The 25,734-nt window shown below is 38.3% G+C and overlaps 1 protein-coding gene across 2 annotated transcripts in view; it reads left to right on the top strand.

The window, feature by feature from the left end:
• The first annotated feature begins 1,993 nt into the window (after positions 1-1,993).
• CEP85L (centrosomal protein 85L) overlaps positions 1,994-25,734 on the top strand; it is a 161,491-nt gene continuing 137,750 nt past the window's right edge. For both annotated transcript variants that reach the window (XM_045798549.2, XM_087865421.1), the window contains exon 1: positions 1,994-2,430. In XM_045798549.2, the coding sequence (XP_045654505.2) occupies positions 2,358-2,430 (73 nt within the window). In that variant the 5' untranslated portion in view covers positions 1,994-2,357. The remainder of the gene's footprint in view (positions 2,431-25,734) is intronic.

Genomic DNA, 25,734 nt, shown 5'->3' with positions numbered 1-25,734 from the left:
ATTTTTATCTTTGTTGCCAACTGCCAAAATAGAAACATGTTCTTACTATTTCCTTTTACCCTGTAATAGGTATTGAAATATTTTACCTTGTCTCAGCTTCACATGTTCTTTTGTGTGTGTGTAGTAGCATGCCCTTCACATTGGTAAAAAACATGTAGAAAACCTGAGCAAATGATTAAAAAAAAAAAACTGCTTAGAACTGAGTGGAAGTTGGCAGAGTTTTGAATTAACATATAAACTCACAAAGGACCAAGATGTATCTGTAATAATTCATACATTTCTTAGAACTGTATAAAAAAAGGTTGCTATTTAATAAATACTGTACCTAGTATGAGACTATGGTAACTATAAATCATGAAAACAAGGATACTTTCATGTAGCTGTATAGCTTCTGATAATTCTTTTTGGAATTTATTATTATTTTTTTAAGGTTTCTTTCTGAACCTCAACTATTCAAGCTTTCTAAACTTGAATACTTAAACTACTCAAATGAGCAAATACACATTTAAATCAGGAAAAGGAACCAATCACATCCTTTCATGTTTCTGTCTCTTTCTATCCTCAGAAAAAGCTGACCCCTTGGGGCGCCTGGGTGGCACAGCGGTTAAGCGCCTGCCTTCGGCTCAGGGCGTGATCCCGGCGTTCTGGGATCGAGCCCCACATCAGGCTCTTCCGCTATGAGCCTGCTTCTTCCTCTCCCACTCCCCCTGCTTGTGTTCCCTCTCTCGCTGTCTCTCTCTCTGTCGAATAAATAAATAAAATCTTTAAAAAAAAAGAAAAAGCTGACCCTTGGGCCAACTGCTCATGATTTGGAGAAATAAATGGAACTCTACGGGTGGGAAACTAAATGTAAAACTGCAACCAGATAAATTACAACACAGATGTGGTAAGTAATAGACTACACAATTAAATGTAATTTAACCTCTAAAAGCTTTAAGCAGTATTTCCCAACTCTAGAGTGTTTAAATAGAAATATGAGGCTTTTGTTAGCAAACTTCTAAAACACGAAAAAGCATCATTGAACTCAAAGTCTTGTTGAGGGGAGGGACTTGCTCTTTAGTTTACCTCTGATTCTTGTGCCAGGTGCAGAACCCTCCTTCTTCTACAGTGCTCCACCAATATTTATTAAATGGACTCTTTTGTATCTAAATGTTGGAAGGATCCTAATATTGCCAACGAAAAGTAAGATTTAAGGAGAGGATGCTGCACTCCTTTGTCCTTCCTCAGGATACTCATTCTTGTACTCTGGGTTCAGGTGAAGAGTGGGAACTGACCAAACCAAGGAGGAACGTGAAGGCGTTGGGTCTAAGGAAGTTACTCCCATTACATATTTTGAGGCCATTTTGACTCCTTCCTTTCTGGTTGCTTATCTGAATCACTAGGCTACTAGATTAAAATTTACGGCCCCTCCCTGAACCTCTAGTCTTTTTCTTTTATGCTTTATCCTGCGCACATTCTTGTATTGTAGATATTTTGCAAACCGCTCCCCGCACCCCCTCCCCCCGCCATTGAAATTGAGAATTCAGGAACACGACTTCTTTTCTATCCCCCAAAGTGATCTATCAACGATGTTTGTGGAATGCATGATGACTTTAACCCCAATCCCAAATAAATCTGGGGGTCTCTCAATCCCTCCCGGGCTAGCCTTGTATCTCCAGCAGTCATGCTGCGGGTACAGGTCTTCTACGTCTCTTTCAGAGAGGAGCCCCGGAGGGACTGAGGGATTACCCAAGGGAGGGCGGTACCGAAAGATACAGCCCCGGGGCCACGTTCTTTTCATCTTCTCTTCTCAGTCGGCCGAGCGCGGGGATGGGGAGGGAGGGATGCAGCTGGCGCGTGGAGGCGACCCATCAGTCGCTGGCTGAGCAAAGCGGCCTCAGGGTACCCTGCGGGACGGGTCCGCAGTTCCCGCCCCGCGCCGCGCACGCATTATGTAAGCGCCCGAGGCCACGCCTCCGTCAGGCCCCGCCCCCACCCGGCCCAGACTCGGGCTCCTGCTCTGCCCGCGGAGGGGGCGGAGAGAAGCCGCAGCTGCAACTTCGCCTGGAGGCTCTGAGCCTTGCCTGGGCTCACCCGGGGACCCAGTCGCCGTCACCGCGGAGCCGTCGCTTCCCGGGCCCGGCCTCAGCCCAGTGGGCTCGGCCATGGCAGTCGCCGCCGCCGGCGCCGCGGCGAATCTGGCCCCTGCGCTCCCCGCCCGTCGCTGAGCAGCCGTTAACCAGACCGCCTGCCCGCCCTCCCGCTCTTGCCGCCGCGGCCCCAGGCTCCACACAAGTTTCCGCCGCCGAAGGAGCAGGAGGCGAAGGCGGGGGAGGACGGACGAGGGGAGTCGTGCGCCCCCGGCCCTCCCGCCCGCTATGTGGGGGCGCTTCCTGGCCCCGGAGGCTGGCGGCCGGGACAGCCCCGGCGGAGCCCGCAGTCTCCCGGCGGGTAAGTAACGGGACAGTCCCCCAGCTGGCGTGAGGGTCGCGGCCGACCAAGGCTCCTCGGGACCCCGCCGCTGCTCCCCTCCCTTCTTAGGCCTGGCTTCCCCCGGGCCGCCTCCCCGACGCCGCCGCGCGCACGCCCTCCCGGTTTCCTCCCGGCTGCCGACACCCCGGCCCCGCGGGCTGACATCTGGCGGGCCGCATCCGCGGCCCCGTCCGCCCCGCACCGCGCGGCTCGGCGTCCAGCCAGCTCCTCCTCGGGCCGCAGCCCCCGCGCCCCAACTTAAAGCTGGCCTGGGCCTCCTCCGGTTGCGCTTTGTTGTCCGACCTCTTCCCTTTCCCTCGTGGGGTGTGTGGCCAACGTGGATAACGGGGCTCACGGGGGACCTGAGCGAGAAGGTCGCTGCGACCGTGCTGCGGCGGCGGCTCGGGGCACGCCTGGGAGGGCCGGGGTCTGCTGCGCCCACGCCCGCAGCTGCCCCTTGGGGCGTTTTGGGGCGGGAAGAGGTTGCTGGTGATGTGGTCTCCTCCGTGAGTGATCCCGGAGGGGACTTCAGCCCCTCAGTGAAACCTGGTCACCTCCCCGCAGCTCTCTCTGGCGTAAGGGGAGGACACGTCCTGCATAAGCCAATCGATCTTTGAGCAGTGGGGGTGTTAATGCGTTTGCTTTTCCCTGATCCCTTCAAGGAAAATTTGGAGATTGCCGCGTTGTGTGTGTGAAGGGAGCCGTCTGTATCGGACAGCCATTTCATGCCTGCATCTGCTTAGAAGTTGTGTGGGAGCCACCGAATTAGGATAAATCCCCCCCCCCAATTCGGGATAAAAAAAATAAGGCTTGGGTTGCCTGTGACAAGTTATTTGACACTGTCGATTCCTCCAGTCACTTTAACTGGATCTTGAACCCTTTTGAGAAGCTGAAAGTTATATAGAGCTTTTATCCAGAAAAATTTGCCATAAGTACAGACGCGAAATTTTTCTACAATTTTAGGTGTTTCTAGAACTCCTGAGTAACCTTGTTCCACAAAATGTTTGAGTTCCACTTGTAACTGACATTTTTGTGTACATTCAAAGCTATTTGCAAAACAAAAAAAGTAGAAGCAGTATTTGGAAGTGTGAATTTTTTTCTGATAGTATTTTCTGCTGTTTGAAATATATCAGGCACAGTTGCTATTAAAATTTCAAATAATGCAATTTTGTGATAGTCTAGAAATTTGTGATTTTTTTTACTATAATTTTACCAGTTATTGGGGGATGTAATTGACAAGTAGAAATTGTATGTATATTTAAGGTGTACAACTTGATATTTTGATGTATATATGCATCATGAAATGATCTCCACAGTCGAGCTAGTTAATATATCCATTACCTCATAAGAGTTACCGTATTTTTGTGAGTGGTAAGAACACCTAAGATCTACCCTCTTAGCAAATTTCAAGCATGCAGTACAGTATTGTTAACTGTAGTCATCACACTGTACTCTTAGATGGAGACATATATAAATTTTAAATTCCAGAGTTAGATTTAAAATCATTCTCTTAAATTTGGTCCTGCAACCCTTTTAGAAATAATGGAATTTAATGTAGGTATGAATTTAGTAAAAAAATGTGAGTAGGAATTATTTTCTGTAAGATGTATACTACTTGTCCTAAGAAGGGGAGACTGCAGTTAAGAGGTTTCTGATGCTTACTGAGTATTTGGAAATCCTGCAATCAAAGTAACTTCAGTAAGTGAGAAGACACTTCATTATCCCTAGGGGTTGGTTGGATAGAGTGGTTTCAATTTATCTGTACATGTCAAAAGCCATCTGTAATATCTTTGTAACCTAATCTCCTTAAATAGATTTGTAATAATGTGTTTGGAGGTATAATATCACCCAAGCATTGTATCCATTTTTTCCATTTTTTACCATGAGCAAGAAAACAGTGCTTAGGAGTTAAGTAACTGAAGGAAGGACTTTGAGGTTGTATTGCAGCCTCTAGACCTTAGTTGTAGCAAAGAACATAGTGAAAGGAGATACTTTATAAACAGTACTGAAGTTGAAGGAATTTGGACAGGATAGCTTTACAAAGCATGTATTTTATCTCAGTTTTTTTTTTTTGACAGTGATAAACCATTGGTAAGTCAGGACACGCCTTTCCAATAAAATTTTTTTTCAGCTATATGCTGAGAGTGCATTACTTTTACAGTAATAATGTAATTTTTGTTATGCTTCTTTATTTTCTTGAGCAAATAAGTATTTTTTAAAGATTTTATTTATTTATTTGAGAGCGAGAGAGACAGAAATAGTAAGAGAGCACAAGCGGGAGGAGAGGGAGAAGCGGGGTCTCCACTGAGCAGGGAGCCCAATGCAGGGCTGATCCCAGGACCCCAGGACTGTAATCCAAGCGGAAGCAGACACTTAACCTACTGAGCCACCCAGGTGCCCCATGAGCAAATAAGTATTTAAAATTATTTTTGGTTAGTTTTATAAAGTTATACCATAGATGAGAAACTTAAGTGTAGTTTCTTTTACAAATGAGCAGATGGTAAAGTTCAAGATAACGACCTCTGAGTTGATTTATGCAGGATTTATTTTCCTGAGAATTTGAAGAAGATTTATATTTTTGAAATAATGCCCATTATATCTTTAGACTAAATTGAGTGATTTTAGAGCTTTTCTGAAAACAAAGGGCTGTTTTCTGATTGAATTTGTCAGCAATCATTTTGGTCCTGTCAGGACCAAATGCAAAGACCAGGGATAAGTAAATAATTTCTGGTATTGAAATGAGCTTATTTCAATATGTGGGTTAATTCTAAGTATCCTAAAACTGATTTGTTTATACAAATATGTAACTAGACTGAACAGAAAATGAAAGGTAATATAGAACCAGCTGAAAATACTGAAGGGAACTTTTTTATTTTTTAAGTAATGGCAGTAAAAACAAATAGTAATAACAAGTGTGAGATGGAAAATCCTGAACTTTTTACCTTTGTTTTAGGATTTAATTTTGTTTTGGTACCTCTAGTTTTTCAGCTTTAGAGAGTAACTGTTTAAAAATGTAAATAAGATGAATCTGTTCTTATATTTCCATACAAAGAAAAAACAAAAACCCCTCCCTTCTTCTTTTTCTACTGGCAAGTATGGTTAGAAAGCTAATTTTAAATAGAACAAGTGGTATGTCTTTTATGTTTTCAGTTGAGTGCATTTGAGAATACCCTACTATTCAAAATGTATAATAGTTTCAAAGTTGGTTGAAGGTTGGGTATATTTCCCTTAGGTTTTTGTTTTATTTTGTTTTGTTTTTTAGAGAGGGAGGGGCAGAGGGAGAAGAAGAGAGGGAATCTTAAGCAGGCTTCATGCCCAGCGCATTGGGGCTCAATCTCACATCCCTGAGATCATGACCTGAGCGGCAATCAAGAGTTGGGACACTCAACCGACTAGGCCACCCAGGTGCCTCTGTTGCCCTTAGGTTTTAAAAATCTAGTATGATATAGTAATATTTTGAGAACTTATACCTAGTTATACTGAATTTGATTCATTTTATAAATGATATTTTAAAAATATTAATATATTCAACTCTTACAACATTTTGGGGTAGGTATGATAGTTTTAAAGTGTGCTAAAATATGATGTTATAGAAAACGTAAGGTCTGAGGAAATGTCATTTGTTTAGTGCCTTGAGCTTGAAATCTACCTCTTCCTAGTTGATGCTTTGCCATAAGGTGTTTAGTGATGTCATAATGACAGTGGTGGTAACTGGTATGATTACATCAGATACTAAGGTTTTCTGCTGTGGTTCTGAATTAGATGGATCTAAAAGTACTGTGGTAACAATGAAACATAACTTTCACCTAAACTCAGTTGGACATGTTCTATTATAATAGGCATTGGGAGGTGAGGGGTGAATCTCAACTTAAGTGATGACTTTGTGAAATGAACTTGATTAGTAATTGGAATTTGATCACTTCTTGGCTTGAGTGAAGCTGGTTAATTAATCTGAGGCCAGGCAATAAATGGTGAGTTGACAACCACTATTGTCATGTTGTGAATATTTCTGTATGTTGATAACAGAAAGGTTTTACAGAGTCATGATTTTTCTGATTGTATGAAATGTTTGTATGCATATTCTGAAGACATGAAGAGTCCTAGATAGTATTTTACCGAGGGATGGCTTAATTAGTGGGAACTAATCTGTAAAGTGTGCATTAAAAAATGAACATGTCATCATTTAGATAACTTCCAAAGCTGCAATGAGATACTAATTATTAGTACTACTTTAAGGGTATTCACATTTTACACTGTCAAAATAATATTTTGAAAAGTAGAGTTTGTCATATAAGATCTTCCATTTTAAGGGTGGGAATGGTCAACATAAAATGAACATAAAAGTTTCTCCTCATACTAATATTTTACTTCCACATTCTATTTTTAATTAAAAAAATCCATTGTTATTACCTAGCATAGCAGTTGGCACATAATAAGTACTTGGTAAGTGTTTGTGAGTCATTCTTTCAATAAATATTATGTAGTAGGCATTGTACTAGTCTCTAGGGATACATCACTGAACAAGAAAGATAAGGTCTCAGCTCAAGGGAGCTTATATTCTAGTGAGGAGCAAACTGTCTGTAAGTAAACTAACAACAAGAGAATTCACCTGTAAGTACTGTGAAAAAAAGGAAACTGGGTGAGATGGCCAAACTGGGTGAGAGCTACTTTGGATAGGCTGGTCAGGGAAGGCCTTTCTGAGGAGGTAATATTGAGCTGAGGCCAGAATGATGAGAAGGAACCAGGCATGAGGGGAGCGGTGGTCAGGTGGAGAGTACAGAAACAGCTCTATGGTAAGAATGAGGAGTTTGAAGAATATCAAGAGCCAGCGAATCTGGAACATAGAGAGCAGAGAGGTGAGGTGAAGGAGGCCTGAGAATGTAGGGCATTATAAGAAGTTTGGATTCTATTCTATGTGGGGGGAAGCTAGCTATGAAAGGGGAGGAGAGATGACTGTTCATTCATTCACTGGGGAGTGTCTCCTATGAGGCTGACACTATTCTATGTTTTGGGAAAACAAAGTAGACATTCTGTACTGTTGGTGTTTATGGATCACTGCTGGCTGTTTTGTGAGGGAAAGAAATTGTGGAGGGGTGTGAGAAAGAAGAGCAGTAGGGAAGCCAGTTAATAGGTTACTGTAGTAATTAGGTGACAGATGACGGCTTTGATCATAGTGGTAAGATTGGATTCAGAGAAGAGAACAGGTTTGGAATATACTTGAGAAAGCTGACAGGATTTACTGATGGTTTGGAGATGGAAAAGGAGGGAAAGAGGAATCAAAGATGTCTTAGTTTTGGCTTCAGTAATTAAAGTGGATGGTACTGACATTTCCTGAGGCAGGGAAGAGTGAGAAAGGCAAGTAGAATCAAGTTCTGTTTGAAGTGAAGTTTGAGATGCTTTTGAGAAGTTCAGGTTTGATATTGAGTCCAGAGCTCAGTGCGGAGGTGGGAGAGGTGGAGGTATGAATTGTGAGAGATATCTGAATATAAATGGTGTTTAAAGGTGGTCACATGGAGAGAGTATAGAGAAGACAGCAGAGGATCAAGCTCTGGGACATTTAATGTTTTCCGTCAGGTAGAGGAAGAGGAACCATCCAAAGAAACAGAGGGACCAGCCAGTGAGTTTGGAGTAGAACAAGAGTGTGATGTTCTAGAAGAGAGGAGGCTGAAGGAAGGCGAGTGATCACTAAAGTCTTATGGTTCTAAGACGCCATGTAAAATGAGTCAGAAGAGAATGGATCAATGTTACTGGCCAGTTTCAGTGGGAGACTCTTAAAATTAAGTTTAAAACTGGAGGGGATTAGAGATTCTCTAATCCACTCAACTCTTTATTGCATAGAGATCAATACGTAAGTCCTAAATAAAAGTTTGAATTGCTTTCTCCTTACTACTTCTCGAGCTAGGGTGACCAACTAGGTTTGCTTGGGATGCTGAGTTTTAAAACTAGGGGAAGTGTCTCCTGGGATGGCTTACATTGAGCAGTGGTTGAGCCTTGACTTTGCCCAGGGCATCTGAAGTGGTGTAAGTGGTCTTCCCATCAGAATAGATTTTCTCAGTCAGGGAACCTAGACTTTGGTAATTAGTTTTATTTTACGCTTTGCCCTGAGAATCTGCCTCAAAATAGTGACTCTGCCTCTATTTTAATTTTCTTGTGTGATAAGTGGTTTTAAGACTTCATTACATAGTGCTAAATTAATTCAAGTCTTTTATAAGATTATAAATTACTTTAAAGAATGAGTTTAAGATCAGGAGCTTTGTTTTATGCCTTTTCTGTATGGTAGGTGTCTAGTAAATAAATATGAATCCTTTACTGATGCTATTTTTCAGTAGTAAAATTCAGAGTTAGAGATGAACTATAGTTTTTAGTTATTCTTCTGGAAGAAAATGGGATGAAAGATTTGGACTACATTTCATGTAAAATTCAAAATTTTCTGCAAGGAGGTTACATTGCTCTTGTACGGGCAGACATTGTGTGTTTATTGGCCATAAGAAATATATATTGCCTTGCCATGATGTTAAAAAAGCTTATTTGAAGCTTTCTCAGTAGTACTGAGCATTCCATCTCATTTGAGGAATAAAGTACTGAAAAGTTTGACTAGAAATTAAGTTCTTTAATTTGGGGAGATATTTGTTAATTTTCTCAAAACTTTATTTTGAAATGTTTTCGAACTAAAGTTTTGTTTTTGTTTTTGTTTTTAAGTAGGCTCCATGCCCAGTATGGAGCCCAGTGTAGGGCTTGAACTCACAACCCTGTGATCAAGACCTGAGCTGAGATCAAGAGTCGGATGTTTAATGGCTGAGCCACCTAGGCACCCCTAGAACTAAAGTTTTGTTTTAGTTTTGGCATTTAGATATGTGAAGCACTTAGGTTCCTAAGTATGAGTAAACAAAAGGCTAATTGAGAAATAATTAGCATACTCAGCTTCCTTTGGAGGTTAATGGCTTCATAAATAAAAGTAGCGTTTCTTAGGCCTACCTACTTCTTTATTTAGGAAAACTTATTTTGGTTTGGATTTTTATTTTCTCCTAGGTGCTGTTGATTCTTCTAAGTTTTGGAATACTTTGCAACCATGTAGAATATTTTTTCTAGTGATACTATGAAATAGTTCTATTCAAAGACAAAGGGAAACCTCTGGAATACCACTTGGTGTACTTTCTCCACATTCGTAGTGGTTTTATTAAAAACCTCTCATTTTTACTAGTTTATAAACAGAACAGAGGTTTATGAGAGATTAAATTAAATGTGGTCCTCATTCCAAATGGCTACCAATGTACTTTTTTTGAAAGTAGCATTTCAAGTAACCAGAAGATAGGACTTTTCACCTTTTTATACATTGAAATCAAGAGGCCTGTCATTTTTTCACAGGAGGAGATAGACTTGTCTTTGTTGTTTGCTGCCTTAACCCTCTTGAATTCCTGTTTTATATAATGAGTACTTGGCAAATATTTATTGGTTTGAATTCATACTTTTTCTGTGAAAGGCAAACCACTTATTTATCTGATTGTTGTTCTTGATTGAGGTAATCTTAACCTCAACCTGAACCAATGAAAGTTCTTCCTTGTTATGGTAGAATTGTAAGTAAGGAAATACAGAATCACATCTGAAGAATATAGTCTTATACCTTTTGTGGTAATGTGTCTAAAATTATTTAAAGTAGTTGATGAATGAACTTCCCTATTTTTTTATGTTTAGAAAGCAAAGACTACTAGTTTTTGATTACATAAAATTCAGTTTTAGTTTACATTCCCACCAGCAGTTCCCCTTTCTCCACATCCTTGCCAATATTTGTTATTTCTTGGCTCTTTGATAATGGCCATTCTAACTGGTGTGAAGTGGTATCACTGTGGTTTTGATTTTCATTTTTCTGATGATTAGTGAGTGATGTCAAGTACCATTTGTATGTCTTTTTTTGGAAAAAATACCCATTTAGGTCCTCTGCCCATTTTAAAATCTGATCTATTTATTTATTTTTTGCAGTTCAGTTGTATGAGTTTCTTATATATTTTGGATATTAAATCCTTACCACAGGGGCATCTGGATGGCTCAGTCGGTTAGGTGTTTGACTTTGATCTCAGCTCAGGTCTCCATCTCAGGGTCTTGAGTTCAAGTCCCATGTTGGGCTCTACTATGGGTGTGGAGCCTACTTAAAAAAAAAAAAACTTGCAGATATATGATTCGGAAATACTTTTTCACATTCCATAGCTTGCCTTTTCATTTTGTTGATGGTTTCCTTTGCTGTGCAGAAGCTTTTTAGTTTGATGTAGTCCTGCTTGTTTATTTTTGCTTTTGTTGCCTTTGCTTTTGGTGGCAAATCCAAAAAATTAATTGCCAAGACCAATGTCAAGGAGCTTATGCTCTATGTTTTCTTATGGGAGTTTTATGGTTTCAGGCCTTATGTGCAAGTTTTTTACTCATTTTGAGTTGATTTTTCTGTATGGTATAAGATAGGGGTCCAGTTTCATTCTTTTGCATGTGGCTGCCCAGTTTTCCAAACACCATTTATAGAAGAGACTATCCTTTTCCCATTGTATATTCTTGGCTCCTTTGTATTAAATTAATATACCATATATGCATGGGTTTATTTCTGGGCCCTTTATTCTTTTCCATTGATTTTTGTATTTGTTTTTATGCCTGGCACTTTTTAAAATTTTTATTTATTAAAGATTTACTTATTTGAGAGAGAGAACGAGCATGAGTGGGAGGGGCAGAGGGAGAGGGAGAGGGAGAGAGAATGTCAAGGAGACTCTGTGTTGAGCAGAAAGCCTGATGCACAGGACCTGAGCCGAAACCAAGAGCTGGGGACACTTAACCGACTGCACCACCCAGGCGCCCCTTTGTGCCTGGCACTTTTAGAAATATATCTCTTTCTGATTTTTCACCAAGATGGCAGAGGAGTAGGAGACCTTAGTTTCATCTGGTCCCAGAATTCGGCTAGATAGCTCTCAAATCATTCTGAACACCTGTGAACTCAACCAGAGATCTAAGAAAAGAATAGCTGCAACTCTACAAATAGAAAAGTGACCACTTTCTGCAAGGTAGAAGGTGTGGAGAAGTGAATCCAAGCTGATATATGGGAAGATAGACCGCAGGGGGAGGGAGCCTCTGTAAGCTGACTACTGGAAAGTGATATAGCAGTGGAATGCAAAAATCAGAACTTTTAGATGTCTGCTCCAGTGAGGGACATCCCTGCTTGAAAGGTCTCAGGTGGTTAAACAGGGCAGAATCCTAGGTGGGACAGTGCGGTCTCATTTCATTTTTCTGCAGTACGGAAAGCCTTCAGGGAACAAAAGCCACATAGAGCAATCCAGAGCACATCACTAAGCCTGGCCCCCTGGCAAGGGCAGTGCCATTCTGCCCAGGTCAAAGACACCTGAGAATCCGTGCAACAGGTCCCTCCCCCAGAAGATCAGCAAGAATATCCAGGCAAAACCAACTTTACCAATCATTGAAAACTGCAGAACTCCAGCGTTAGGGGCATACAGCATATAGAATTCATGTTTTTCCCCCCACTATTCTTTAGTCTTTTAATTTTAATTTTTTTCTCTTTCCTTTTTCAACTAATTTCTTATTTTATCAACTTTTTAAAAAATCTTTTAATTTTCATTTTTACAGTTACATTCTATCCTTTCATTGTATTTAATTTTATTTTTGTATATATATAAGTTTTTCTTTCTTTACAATTTTGGGGTACAGTTTCTTCTAACAGACCCAAATATACCCAGAATCTAGTGTATGGCTCTATTCTCTTCACCTGTCTGATCATATTCTCTCTCTCTCTTTTTCTTCTTATTTTTTTTCTGTTAAAGTCTTTTTAAAAATTTTCATCTTTACAGTTGCATTCTTTCAATGTATTTAATTTTATTTATATATATATATATACGTGTGTGTGTGTATACAATATATATATAAGTTTTTCTTTCTTTACAATTTTAAGATGTAGTTTCTTGTAACAAACTGACCAAAATATACTCAGGATATAGTGTATTGCTCTGTTCTGTTCACCTGTCTGTTTATATTCCTTCTTTTTTTCCTCTTTTTTTTTTGTCTTTTAATTTTGGTTTTTACAGTTACATTCTGTCCTTTCATTGTACGTTATTTTTTACATATGTTTTTCTTTCTTTACAAATTTGGGATCTAGTTTTCTAACAAACAGACCAAAATACACGCAGGATCCAGTGTATTGGTCTGTTCTGTCCACCTTGTTTTAATTTTTTTTTTCAGTTTCAGGTCTTATCTGATTTCTTTAGTGTATATTTCTCCAGGGTCATTGTTGCCATTTTAGTATTTTGTTCTCTTGTTCATCCATTCTTCTCTGGACAGAGTGACAAGATGGAAAAACTCACCTCAAAAAAGAGAACAAGAGGCAGTACTGACTGCCAGGGACCTAATCAATATGGATATAAGTAAGGTGTCAGAACTAGAGTTCTGAATAACAATTATAAAGATACTAGCTGGGCTTGAAAAAAGCATAGAAGACACTAGAGGATCCCTTTCTGGAGAAATAAGAGCTAAAGTCGAATCAAGTTGAAATAAAAAAGGTTGTTAATGAGATGCAATAAAAAATGGAGGCTCTAACTACTAGGATAAATGAGGCAGAAGAAAGAATTAGTGATAATAGAAGAAAAAATGATGGAGAATCAAGGAGCTGAGAAAACGAGAGATAAGCAACTACTAGATCATGAGGGGAGAATTTGAGAAATAAGTGATACCATGAAGTGAAACAGTATTAGAATAATTGGGATCCCAGAAGAAGAGGAAAGAGAGAGGGGGGCAGAAGGCATATTGGAACAAATTATGGTGGAGAACTTCCCTAATCTGGGGAAGGAAACAGGCATCCAAGTCCAGGAAGCACAGAGAACCCTCCTCAAAATCCATAAAAACAAGTCAGTACCCCAACATATAATAGTGAAACTTGCAAATCTCCAAGACAAAGAGAAAATCCTGAAAGCAGCTTGGGACAAGAGGTCCATAACCTGCAAGGGTGGAAACATTGGACTGGCAGCAGACCTATCCACAGAGACCTGGCAGGCCAGAAAGGACTGGCATGATATATTCAGGGTACTAAATGAGAAAATATGCAGCCAAGAATACTTTATTCAGCTAGGATGTCATTCAAAATAGAAGGAGTGATAAAAAGTTTCCATGACAAACAGAAATTAAAAGAATTTGTCATCACCAAACCAGCCCTACAAGAAGTATTAAAGGGATCCTTTAAACACAGAGAGCCCAAAAGTAAATAGACCAGAAAGGAACAGAGACTATCTACAGAAACGGTGACTTTACAGGTAATACAATGGCACTAAATTCCTATCTTTCAGTAGTTACTCTGAATGTAAATGGGCTAAATGCCCCCAATCAAAAGACACAGGGTATCAGATTGGATAAAAAAGCAAGACCCATTGATATGCTTGTCTGCAGGAGACTCATTTTAGACCCAAAGACACCTCCAGATTTAAAGTGAGGGGGTGGAAAACCATATATCCTGCTAATGGACATCAAAAGAAAGCTGGGGTGGCAATCCTTGTATCATACAAATTAGATTTTAAAACCAAAGACTGTAATAAAAGATAAGTAAGGATACTATATCATAATTACAGGGTCTATTCAACAAGACGATCTAACAGTTGTAAATATTTATGCCCCTAACATGGGAGCAGCAAATTATATAAACCAATTAATAACAAAACTAAAGAAACACATTGATAATAATACAGTAATACTAGGGGCTTTAACACTCTCCTCACTGCAACAAACAGGTCATCTAAGACCATCTAAGCAACGAGGAAACAAGAGCTTTGAATGATACACTGGACCAGATGGACTTCACAGATATATTCAGAACACTGCATCCTAAAGCAGCAGAACACACATTCTTCTCGAGTGCGCATGGAACGTTCTCCAGAATAGATCACATACTAGGTCACAAATCAGGTCTGAACCGGTACCAAAAGATTGGGATCATTCCCTGCATATTTTTGAACCACACTGCTTTGAAATTCGAACTCAATCACAAGAGGAAAGTTGGAAAGAACTCAATTACATGGACGCTAAAGAGCATCCTACTAGAGAGTGAATGCGTCAACCGGGAAATTAAAGAGAATTTAAAAAATTCATGGAAACAAATGAAAATGAAAACACAACTGCTCAAAAGCTTTGGGATGCAGCAAAGGCAGTCCTAAGAGGAAAGTAAATAGCAATACAAGCCCTTCTCAAGAAGCAAGAAAGGTCTCAAATACACAATCTAACCCTACACCTTAAGGAGCTGGAGAAAGAACAGCAAATAAAGCCTAAACCCAGCAGGAGAAGAGAAATAATAAAGATGAGAGCAGAAATCAATGAAATAGAAACCACAAGAATAGAACAGATCAACGAAACTAGGAGCTGGTTCTTTGGAAGAATTAATAAGATTGATAAACCCCTGGCCAGACTTATCAAAAAGAAAAGAGAAAGGACCCAAATAAATAAAATCGTGAATGAAAGAGGAGAGATCACAACCAACACTAAAGAAATACAAACAATTATAAGAACATATTATGAGCAACTATATGCCAACAAATTAGACAGTCTGGAAGAAATGGATGCATTTCTAGAGATGTATAAACTACCAAAAATGAACCAGGAAGAAATAGAAAACCTGAACAAACCTGTAACCAGCAAGGAAATTGAAGCAGTAATAAAAAATCTCCCAAAAAACAACGGCCCAGGGCCAGATGGCTTCCCAGGCGAATTCTACCAAACATTTAAGGAAGAATTAGTACCTATTCTTCTGAAGCTGTTTTAAAAAATAGAAATGTAAGGAAAACTTCCAAATTCTTTCTATGAGGCCAGCATTATCTCATTATCTTGATCCCAAAACCAGACAAAGACCCCACCAAAAAAGAGAATTCCAGAATTCCCTGATGAACATGGGTGTCAAAATTCTCACGAAGACACTATCCAACAGTACATTAAAAGGATTATTTACCACGACCAAGTGGGATTGATTCCTGGATTATAAGGGTGATTCAACATCTGCAAATCAATCAGTGTGATACACTGCATAAGTAAAAGAAAGGATAAGAACCACATGATCCTCCGGACGCCTGGGTGGCACAGCGGTTGAGCGTCTGCCTTCGGCTCAGGGCATGATCCCAGCGTTATGGGATCGAGCCCCACATCAGGCTCCTCCGCTATGAGCTTGCTTCTTCCTCTCCCACTCCCCCTGCTTGTGTTCCCTCTCTCGCTGGCTGTCTCTATCTCAGTCAAATAAATAAATAAAATCTTTAAAAAAAAAAAAGAACCACATGATCCTCTCAATAGATGCAGACCATTTGATAAAGTACAGCATCCTTCATTAAAACTCTTCACAGTGTAGGGATAGAGGGAACATACCTCATTTTCATAAAAGCTATATACGAAAAGCCCACAGCAAATATCACTCTTAATGGGGAAAAACTGAGAGCTTTTCCCCTAAGGTCAGGAGCACGGCAGGGATGTCCTCTATCGCCACTGCTGTTCAACATAATACTAGAAGTTCTAGCCTCAGCAGTCAGACAAAAAAAAAAAAGCATCTGAATCAGCAAAGAAGTCATCAAACTCTCACTCTTTGCAGATGACATGATACTCTGTGTGGAAAACCTGAAAGTCTCCACCCCAAAATTGTTAGAGCTCATACAGGAATTCAGCAGCATGGCAGGATATAAAATCAATGCACAGAAATCAGTTGCATTTCTATACACTAACAACGAGACAGAAGGAGAAATGAAGGAGACGATTCCATTTATAATTGCACGCAAAACCATAAGATACTTAGGAATAAAGCTAACAAAAGAGGCAAGGGATCTGTACTTTCTGAGTACTTTAGAACACTAATGAAAGAAATTGTGGAAGACACAAAGAAATGGAAAAACATTCCATGTCCATGGATTGGAAGCACAAATACTGTTAAAATGTCTATGCTACCTATAGCAATCTATACATTCAATGCAATCGCTATCAAAATACCATCAACTTTTTTCACAGAGCTGAAACAAACAATCCTAAAATTTGTGTGGAACCAGAAAAGAACCTGAATAGCCAAAGGAATGTTGAAAAAGAAAACCAAAGCTGGTGGCATCACAATACTGGACTTCAAGCTCTATTACAAACCTGTGATCATTGAGACAGTATGGTACTGGCACAAAAACAGACACATAAATCAATTGAACAGAATAGAGTACCCGGAAATGGACCCTGAACTTTATGGTCAACTAATCTTTGACAAAGCAAGGAAGAATATCCAATGGAAGACAGTCTCTTCAACAAATGATGTTGGGAAAATTGGACAGCCACATGCAGAAGAATGAAATTGGACCATTTCCTTACATCATACACAAAAATAGACTAAAAATGGATGAAAGAACTTAATGTGAGACAAAAATTCATCAAAATCCTAAAAGAGAACATAGGGGGCAATCTTTGTGACTTTGGCTGCAGCAACTTCTTGCTAGACACATCTCCAAAGGCAAGGGAAAGAAAGGCAAAAATGAACTGTTGGGATTTCACCAAGATAGAAGGCTTTTGCACAGCAAAGGAAACCGTTGACAAAACCAAAAGACAACAGAATGGGAGAAGATATTTGCAAATGTCTTGTCAGATAAAGGGCTAGTATCCAGAATCTATAAAGAACATATCAAACTCACCCAAAGAATAATCTAATCAAGAAATGGGCAGAAAACAAGAGCAGACATTTCTCCAAAGAAGACATAAAAATGGCCGTGAAAAAATGCTCAACATCACTCGCATCAGGGAAATACAAATCAAAACCACAATTAGATACCACCTCGCACCAGTCAGAATGGCTAAAATTAACAAGTCAGGAAACTGACAGATGTTGGCAAGGATGCAGAGAAAGGGGAACCCTCTTACACTGCTGGTGGGAGTGCAAGCTGGTGCAGCCACTCTGGGAAACAGTATGGAGGTTCCTCAAAAAGTTGAAGATAGAGCTACCCTATGACTCAGCAACTGCACTACTGTGTATTTACCTCAGAGATACAAATGTAATGATCCGAAGGGGCACCTGCACCCCAGTGTTCATAATAGCAATGTCCACAGTAGCCAGATGGAAAGAGCCCAGATGTCCTTCCAGAGATGAATGGATAAAGAAGATGTGGTGGAACGATGTGGTTGGAATTAGAGGGTATTATGCTAAGTGAAATTAGTCAATCAGAGAAAGATAATTAAATGATCTCACTCGTGCGGAATCTAAGACACAACAGAGGATCATAGGGGATGAGAGGAAAAAAATAAAGATAAAATCAGAGAGGGAGACAAACCATAAGAGACTCTTAATCATAGGAAACAAACTGAGGATTGCTGGAGGGGAGGGAGGTGGGGGGGATGGGTAACTGGATGATAGATGTTAAGCAGGGCATGTGATGTAATGAGCACTGGGTATTACAAAAGACTGATGAATCACTGACCTCTACCTTTACCTCTCTGAACCCAATTATACATTATAGGTTAATTAATTGAATTTGAATTAAAAATAGAAAAAAATCTCTTCATATTTATTTAATTATCACAACCCCATAAGATGGGTACTCTAATTTGTTGCCTCTTTTTACATGTGAAGAAATTGAGCTAGAGATAAGATAAGTGACTTAATCCAGGGCTCAACTGCTAATAAGAGGCTGGATAGAGCTTGAGTCAGGCACCTTGTTTCACAGTCCATTCTTTACCACTAAGGTATAGTATTAATTCTCTAATAAAAGAATAAAAAACTAAGATAATTAGATTCACTTACCCTAGAGATAAACAGTACTGAAAAGTACTGAAATGGACTGGATGATGGCAATGAGGAACAAATATTGCAGTATTAAGTTTCCTTCATTTAGCTAGATAATCTCCAGTGTAGGTTGAGATTGTGTGTGTGTGTGGTTACTAATAATGTGAATGCTTTTTTATGTTTTAATGTTCTTTTTAATTTTTTGTAACTTTTTATGTTTTTTGTACCTATAGGTGATTGTTTTCTCATATTTATTAGGAATTTTGGCCATCATCCTCTCAAACCATTTATAATTATTATTTTTTAGCTGCTTTGGAAAATATTTACTGATCTTTAAATTGGTACTTAAAGGCAAACTGGCTCAAGGGATAGTTAAAAATCTTCTGGATTTTAAAATAAACAGACAACAGCAACCTCCCCCCTCAAATCCTGTTTAATCCTTCTTCTAAAAGGAAAAATATTTTTTAGATCTAATTATTAAGGCTTCCAGAATTTTAATTTTATACCATAAACATTTATTGGGTACCTAGTGACAATAATGACTAGCAATAATGACTACATTTATTGAGACCCTGATTCTGCAGCTCTGTACTAGAGACTTAAAGTAAAAAAAGTTATCTCTCACTGTTCTTAATCTGGTGAGGGATAAGAAAGTCATACATAAATGGGCTAATGTAATTTAGAAAATGCTGTTATTGGAATTTTGAATGTTCTATTGGGAGAGCACTGAGACTTTTAAAGAAGGTAGAGAAGAAAAATAGCTTGGAGTCATTAAAGGACCCAGTCTGTTTGGAGGCAGTGATTAGGTATGTGTGATTAGGTAGTGTTCATAGGGGAGCTGGAAGGGGCGAGGGAGGAGTAGCGAGGGATTAGAAGGTGGGCTGTCAATTGGTGAAGAACTTTGCCAAACTTAAGTAGTTTGAGTTTTATTTAATATTCAGAAAGGAACCTATAGATATATATGAACAAGGGAGTGATGTAAATATATTCAATTGTCAAAAGGTGACTCTGGTAGGTAGGGGTTGAGGATGGTTTGGGGTGGAGTTAATTCAGCGGGAGATTCTTGCAGCAGTCCAGCCAAAAGACATGTCTGTGATGGTGAGAATGGGGAGGAGAGATCTAATTCAGTTAGTATTTACAAAATGGACTAAACAGTTGTACAAACTGATTACGTGTAAGGGTTCAGGAAAAGAGGTTTTCTTGTTATGTTCCCTGGATTTATTTGTTTTTAACTGAGTTGTACATTGATTTCTACTGATAGTAGAATTGGGGCAGTTAAGGGCAACTGTTATGAACTTTGTGCAAAAGTACTTGTTAACATTTCAGAGGTGTTGAAATGTGAGATATGTGCATCTTCTGGCATACAAGGGTAAATGTGCTTTGATATTTTCTGTTTTTGTTCTGTTTTATTTGGTTTTTTTTTGTAAAACAGTTGGTTCTCAATACACTGATAAGCTGCATTTTGAGAAACACTGCAATTTGTATTCATGATTTGTATTATATTCAGCTTTTTATGTAAAAGTAAATCTGCTTTGTTATTTTTCTTGTCCTCTGGCTTAGAGTTGTCATTTAAAAAATTCGGTAAGATTAGTTGTTATTCTTCTAAGTGCAGTTATAGATATATAACATATTTTGGAAGACTTGATACTGTATGCATTTTTGCTTCCAACGAAAAACAAGCTTAGAAAGAAAATATAGTAGGTTATCTCTTCACTTGATGCTAATCTTGTATTTTCCAGTGTGAGAATTAATAATTTCTAAATAAGTTATCCCTAGCCATTCAGTATTCTATTTAAAAGAATTGAAATTGGTGTTAAAAAATATAATACTGTATTCCAAAGAGAAGTTCAGGTACAGTGTCTTGGTATCTTTGCTATTCTTACAGAAGTGCTTCTGTCTTTGTTCTAAAGAAAACTGATTTTACAGTCATTCAATTGCTTTAATATGATGGGACCTAGGTAAGACTTTATTGTTATAGATCATGGAGATTATTCAAATTTTTAAAAAGTTCATAGCATGTCTCTAGAAATTGAGTAGTTCCCGTTTCAGTAGCATAATTGTGTAACTATTATGTGAGAAAATTTTCCTTATTGTATCTCCTGGTAAGCATATTTCACTTCTAGCTCTTAACTGCTTTGTGATTCTGGATTGACTTGAATAGAGACAAGACATGTCATTCTCAGAATGAATTAATTCAATCTAAATTAAAGATTAGAATGTTATTTTATTCATGACATTTGTTAATTATCTTTAGCGTTCTAGGCATATAATATAAATTGGATCTTTTTTAGAAAAGAAGTACAGTTGACCCTTAAACAGTGCAGGAATTAGGGGTGCCAATCCCCCATGCAGTCAAATCCATATAAAACTTTTGACTCTTCAAAAACTTAACTACTAATAGCCTGCTATTGACTGGGAAGCCTATGGATAACATAAGCAGTTGATTACACATATATGTTATGTGTATTACATACTATATTTTTACAAAAAAGTAAGCCAGAGAAAAAACATTGTTAAGAAAATCACAAGAGAAAATACTATACTGTACTGTATTTGTCGACACCATAAGTTTATATCCTCTGTGTACAAGATGAATTGTCTGTATCTGTATCAGTATTGTCATAAATGATACAATACTATAGATGTTATACATGTAATTAACGCTAGACACCAAAAGTGAACAGATAATGTGAAAAAGAAATTCATATATATTTACAGGTGTAAGGATTCATGTATTGATAATGAAGAAGCAATAATATGATTGCTCTTCAGTATCCTAGCCTATACATTAATGAATGAATCACTGTAGCATTTTTATGGCATATAGTATTACACTTATATTCATAATACATTATTGGAAACAGTGTTACATTTTTTTAATGTGTGATGATAGGCTGATAGCACAATTTTCAGTTACTAGAGAGAGGGGCATACTATAAGGTAATGTAATTCTTTGACAGGAAACTTATAAAACTGAGAAAACTAACATGATTAATTTTATATTAAATATTGCTCATTTTATGCCTATGGGAAGATAGGCCGCCCACTACCATACAGGTTTTGCACAGGATGTTCTACATGGTGAATACTTAGGCAATTATGATGATGGCTCAGAAACATCTCACATAGTTCTTGCCGTACGGTTATTAGATTTTCATGCAAAGACACACATATACAACAGGTAAGTTTATTAACTGTATGGCATGATGATTATTTACTATTCTTTAAGTGGAAGTGGATCATCATAGAGGTCTTTATCCTTGTTGGTAGGCCGAGGAGGAGGAGAAAAAGGAGGGCTTGGTCTTGCTTTCTTAGGAGTGGTAGAGGTGGAAGAGGTGGAGGAAGTGGGTGGGGAGGCAGTAGAGGCAGGCACACTTGTGTAACTTTATGTAAATACGTTGTAATTTCTGTCTGACTTCTTTGCTTTTTCATTTCTCAAAAATGTTTCTGTGCAGTACCAGTCATTCTTCCACCATTTGCTTTAGTTTTAGTGCTCGCATCATGGAATCGTCCATGTTGTAAAAGAAGTCAAAGCAGTCTTGAGTAATCAGAACTCTTCTGCCAGATTGTTTAATGTCGATTTGTTTTCTGGCACTGCTGCTTCTGTGTCGTCTTTTTCATTGTCTGGCATTGGTTCAAAAGCTGTCCTCTCCAGCAAGCCATCTTCTGTTAATTTCTCTGGTGTTGTAACTGTTAGCTCTTGAATTTCTCCAAGATCCATATCTTGAAAGCCTCAATTTCCCACCTATTTTGCTATTTTCACAATCTGTTTCATTATTCCTTTGATTGGCTCTGTTGTAAATCCTGTGAAGTCATACACAACATCTTGACACAGTTTCCTCCAGCAGGAATTTGTTGTTTTTGGGTTGATGGCTTTCACAGCTTTTTCTGTAACAATGATGGTATCTTCAGTAGTATAATCCTTCCAAACTTTCATGATGATCTCTCTATTGCTGTTCTGTTCCATAGTGTTTATAATCCTTTCCACAGGGAACCATGCAAAATGAATCTTAAAGTTCCTATGACCCCTTGATTCAGAGGCTGAGTTAGAGACATTGTGATAGGGGCAAGTAAGCCATTTTGATTTCTTTGGTATTGAACTCATAAGGTTCCAGGTGATCAGGGCCTTTTGTCTGATATCAAAAGCACTTTAAAAAGCAGTCCCTTTCTGATAAGGTACTTCCTGATTTCAGGGACAAAGCATCAGTGGAACCAGTCTAGAAAAAGGGTTCTTGTTCAGGCCTCCTTGTTATACAACCAAAAGCCTGGCTGCTGGTGGTTAGTTACCTTCTCCCTTCAAGGCTGGGGGTTAGCAGCTTTACAGGTAAGAACAGTCCTGATCATACACCTGACTGCATTTGCACAAAACAACAGTTAGCCCATCCCTTCCTGCATTAAATTTTGGTGCTCACTCCTCTTCTTTACTAATAAATATCTTTTGTGGCCACTTCTTTCAGAGTAAGGCACTTTTGTCTGCCTTAAAAACCTGTACAGGTAGATATCCTTTCTCATCAATGATTTTGGTAATGGCGTCTGGGAATTCATGTGCTGCCTCTTGGTCGGCAGAAGCTGTTTCTCCTTTTATCTTGACATTTTTTTCAGCCAAACTTCTTTCTAAAATTATCGAACTATCCTGTGCTGGCATTAAATTCTTCAGCTTTATATTCTTTACCTTTTTGCTTTAAGTTGTCTTGTACTGTAATGACTTTGGTTTTTCTCAAATCATACTAATCTATAGGTATGCCATTCTTACACAGTCTTGCACCCACATAAAAGCTGTATTTTCAATACAAGATAAAAAGGTATTTCATGGAAAGTTCAAGTTTTTTGCTCTTGCTGGTGTATCTGCAGCAATGGCTTCACAAATTTCCTTTTCTTTTTTAACAATGATCTTTATGCTGGATTATTTATTTAGAAATGAAGGGCAACTATAGGTACAGACCTGAAACTATAGTACATATCAGGCAGTCAGCTTTTTCTTTCTAATGTCCTGACTTTTTTCTGCTTCTTGGGAGCATTTCCGGCATCACTAGTGGCACTTTGTATGGGTCCCATGGTGTTGTTGGAAGTTTATGTTATCGCACACAACACAATAAAAAATATGCAAGAACCATAAAAGATCACTTTTTACTGTGATACACAATGCACTGGAGATGATTAGCATTATGTGGCTTTTTAAGTGGATCATAGCAACAAGAGGTGGCTACAAAATTAAAACAGTAGCACAGTATGTATGTACTATAGTTAATTTTATGCGGTTATGATTTATTACTACATCTTTGTGTTTATTTACATTTCTCAACCTCAAATGGCACCATGTACAGTGTGAAATGTTTGTGTAAGTTTTGATTAATTGTGACTTTTTATAATAGATTTGTATATATTTTATGATAGTGATAAGATAGGTCTGGTATCTACATATATTTTATGCATTTGTGACAAACCTAACCTTTTCTTAATTTTTTGGTATCTCTAGGCTAGAGATTCATGTGCAAGTTTTTTCATATTGTCCCAAATCTCCAAAAATGTTTCTGATATGTTTACTTAAAAAAATCTGTGTATAAGGGGAGGCACTCAGTTCAAACCCATTTATTCAAGGATCAACTATAATGTTAAAAATCTAAAAACTTACTTCTGATTTTTCTCACTGTTAGGAAGATTGGACATTGTTTCATATCTTTGTCATTTACATGTATTCCTAGCCTATTTATGCTATTTGCTGGATATTCTTAAAAAATATTTCTCCAAGTAATAGGTTTGCACATGGGAGAGAAAGTAGTGGGCTGGTTACCCTTTTTGATAATGGTTTAGACAAGATTTTGAGTTCATTTACAGGGGATATTACCTGAGGAATGATTGAAGAAAACATTTTGGTATAGATTATAGAAAAGATCAGAGTTAGAGCAGGCCTGGTTACAGAATACTGTCAGAGCAGGCCTGGTTACAGAATACTGTCACTTGGTGCTTTAATATGTGAGTGATTAATCAAATGAATTAATAAGCAAGGTAAGTCCCATTCTGAGAGAGGCCTAGAACCTATAAAGTTTTAAGTGGTTGTTCTGGACATCAAAGCTGGCCACATGTCTCTTTGGCCAATATTTTAAAATTTTGAGTTAATTTAAATGTATGTTTTTGTTTTGTTTTTAGAGAGGGGGGGGGAGAGAGAGAGAGAGAGAGAGAGAGAGAGAGAGAACTTGTCGGGGGAGGGGGGGTAGGCAGAGGGAAAGAAAGAGTCTTAAGCAGGCTCCATGCCCAGCCCGGAGCCTGATGCGGGGCTCGATCTCACAACTCTGAGATCATGACCTGAGCCAAAATAAGAGTCAGATGCTTAACTGACTAAGCCACATAGGCACCCTTAAATGTATATGGTTTTTAAGGCTACTTACCTTATACATCTATAAAACTGCAACAAATTTAATTCATAAATTATATGTAAATAGAAATTTAAACTAGTATTAACATGGCATAATGTTTTATTAAAACTAAATCTTTAATGTTGGGATTAATATTGGTAGAAAATAGCTTCAAGTCTAGTTTTATTAATCTGTTTATGAATTTTGATTTTTAATTTTAAATACAGAGAAAGGCTATTCCTAAAATTTTGGTAAAATGATTTAATCCATTTTATGGGCATGTTTATTATTTTGTGATCTTTACATTTAAATCTAAAAACTTTATTTTTTCTAAAGATGGCTAGAAGGCACTCCTTTTATGGCAATTTCAATAGTGTCTCGGTTTGTAATTCTGTGAAGATGTCTTGTTTCATATCATGATGATAAGTGCCTCATGTGTTATTTGCTCTTTACTCAGAAGCAACTGCATTTGTGAACATAAAGCACAAATGCGGGCGTTGAAATTATTGATAATAAATCTGTTTTAGGGTAAGTTATTCAGATCATCTGTAACATGCTTATTAATTTTTTAAGAACGTCATTGAATGAAAGCCCAAAATTCTTGTGTAGAACTTATTAACTTCCACAAATAACTCTTCAGGCTCCAATTCGAGAATCTCTGTGTTAGTCATTAATAAAGACATGTGCTTCTATAGCTTTTATACAGAATTCAAAAGATTTAGAATTGCTTTTTTAGTTTACCGTAATTTTGTAAAAGATTCTATTTATTTGAGAGAGTGTGTGTGCATACACTGCATGGGGGTGGGGAGAGAAAAGCTGACTCCCAGCTGAGCGAGGAGCCTGACAGATCCCGGGACCTTGAGATCATGACCTGAGCTGAAGTCAGATGCCCAGATGACTGAGCCACCCATGCATCCCTCAGATTACTGTAACTTTTATAAACTAGTTATAAGTGGTTCACAGACGCACTGGTCCTTGGATATACTTTGTGTGGCATTGTAGTAGACAATAATTTAAGAATAAAGTAAGCAGAAAAGTAAAATGATGGATAAATCAGAAAAAGGCAAATAAAAAGTAAAAATGGACAAGATAAGTGAAAATAAAAACCAAGAGAACATTGAAAAGTGATATTAGCTAAAAAATAAAGATTTAATATAACTCAAGGGAAAATTGAGGAAAGAGTCA

The sequence above is a fragment of the Ursus americanus genome, chromosome 11, assembly GCF_024610735.1.
Source record: "Ursus americanus isolate L20-20 chromosome 11, mUrsAme1.1.p, whole genome shotgun sequence".
In the NCBI taxonomy this organism is placed as follows: Eukaryota; Metazoa; Chordata; class Mammalia; order Carnivora; family Ursidae; genus Ursus; species Ursus americanus.
Note: the sequence above shows the minus strand (reverse complement) of the source record. Positions and strands in the feature narration are given on the sequence as shown.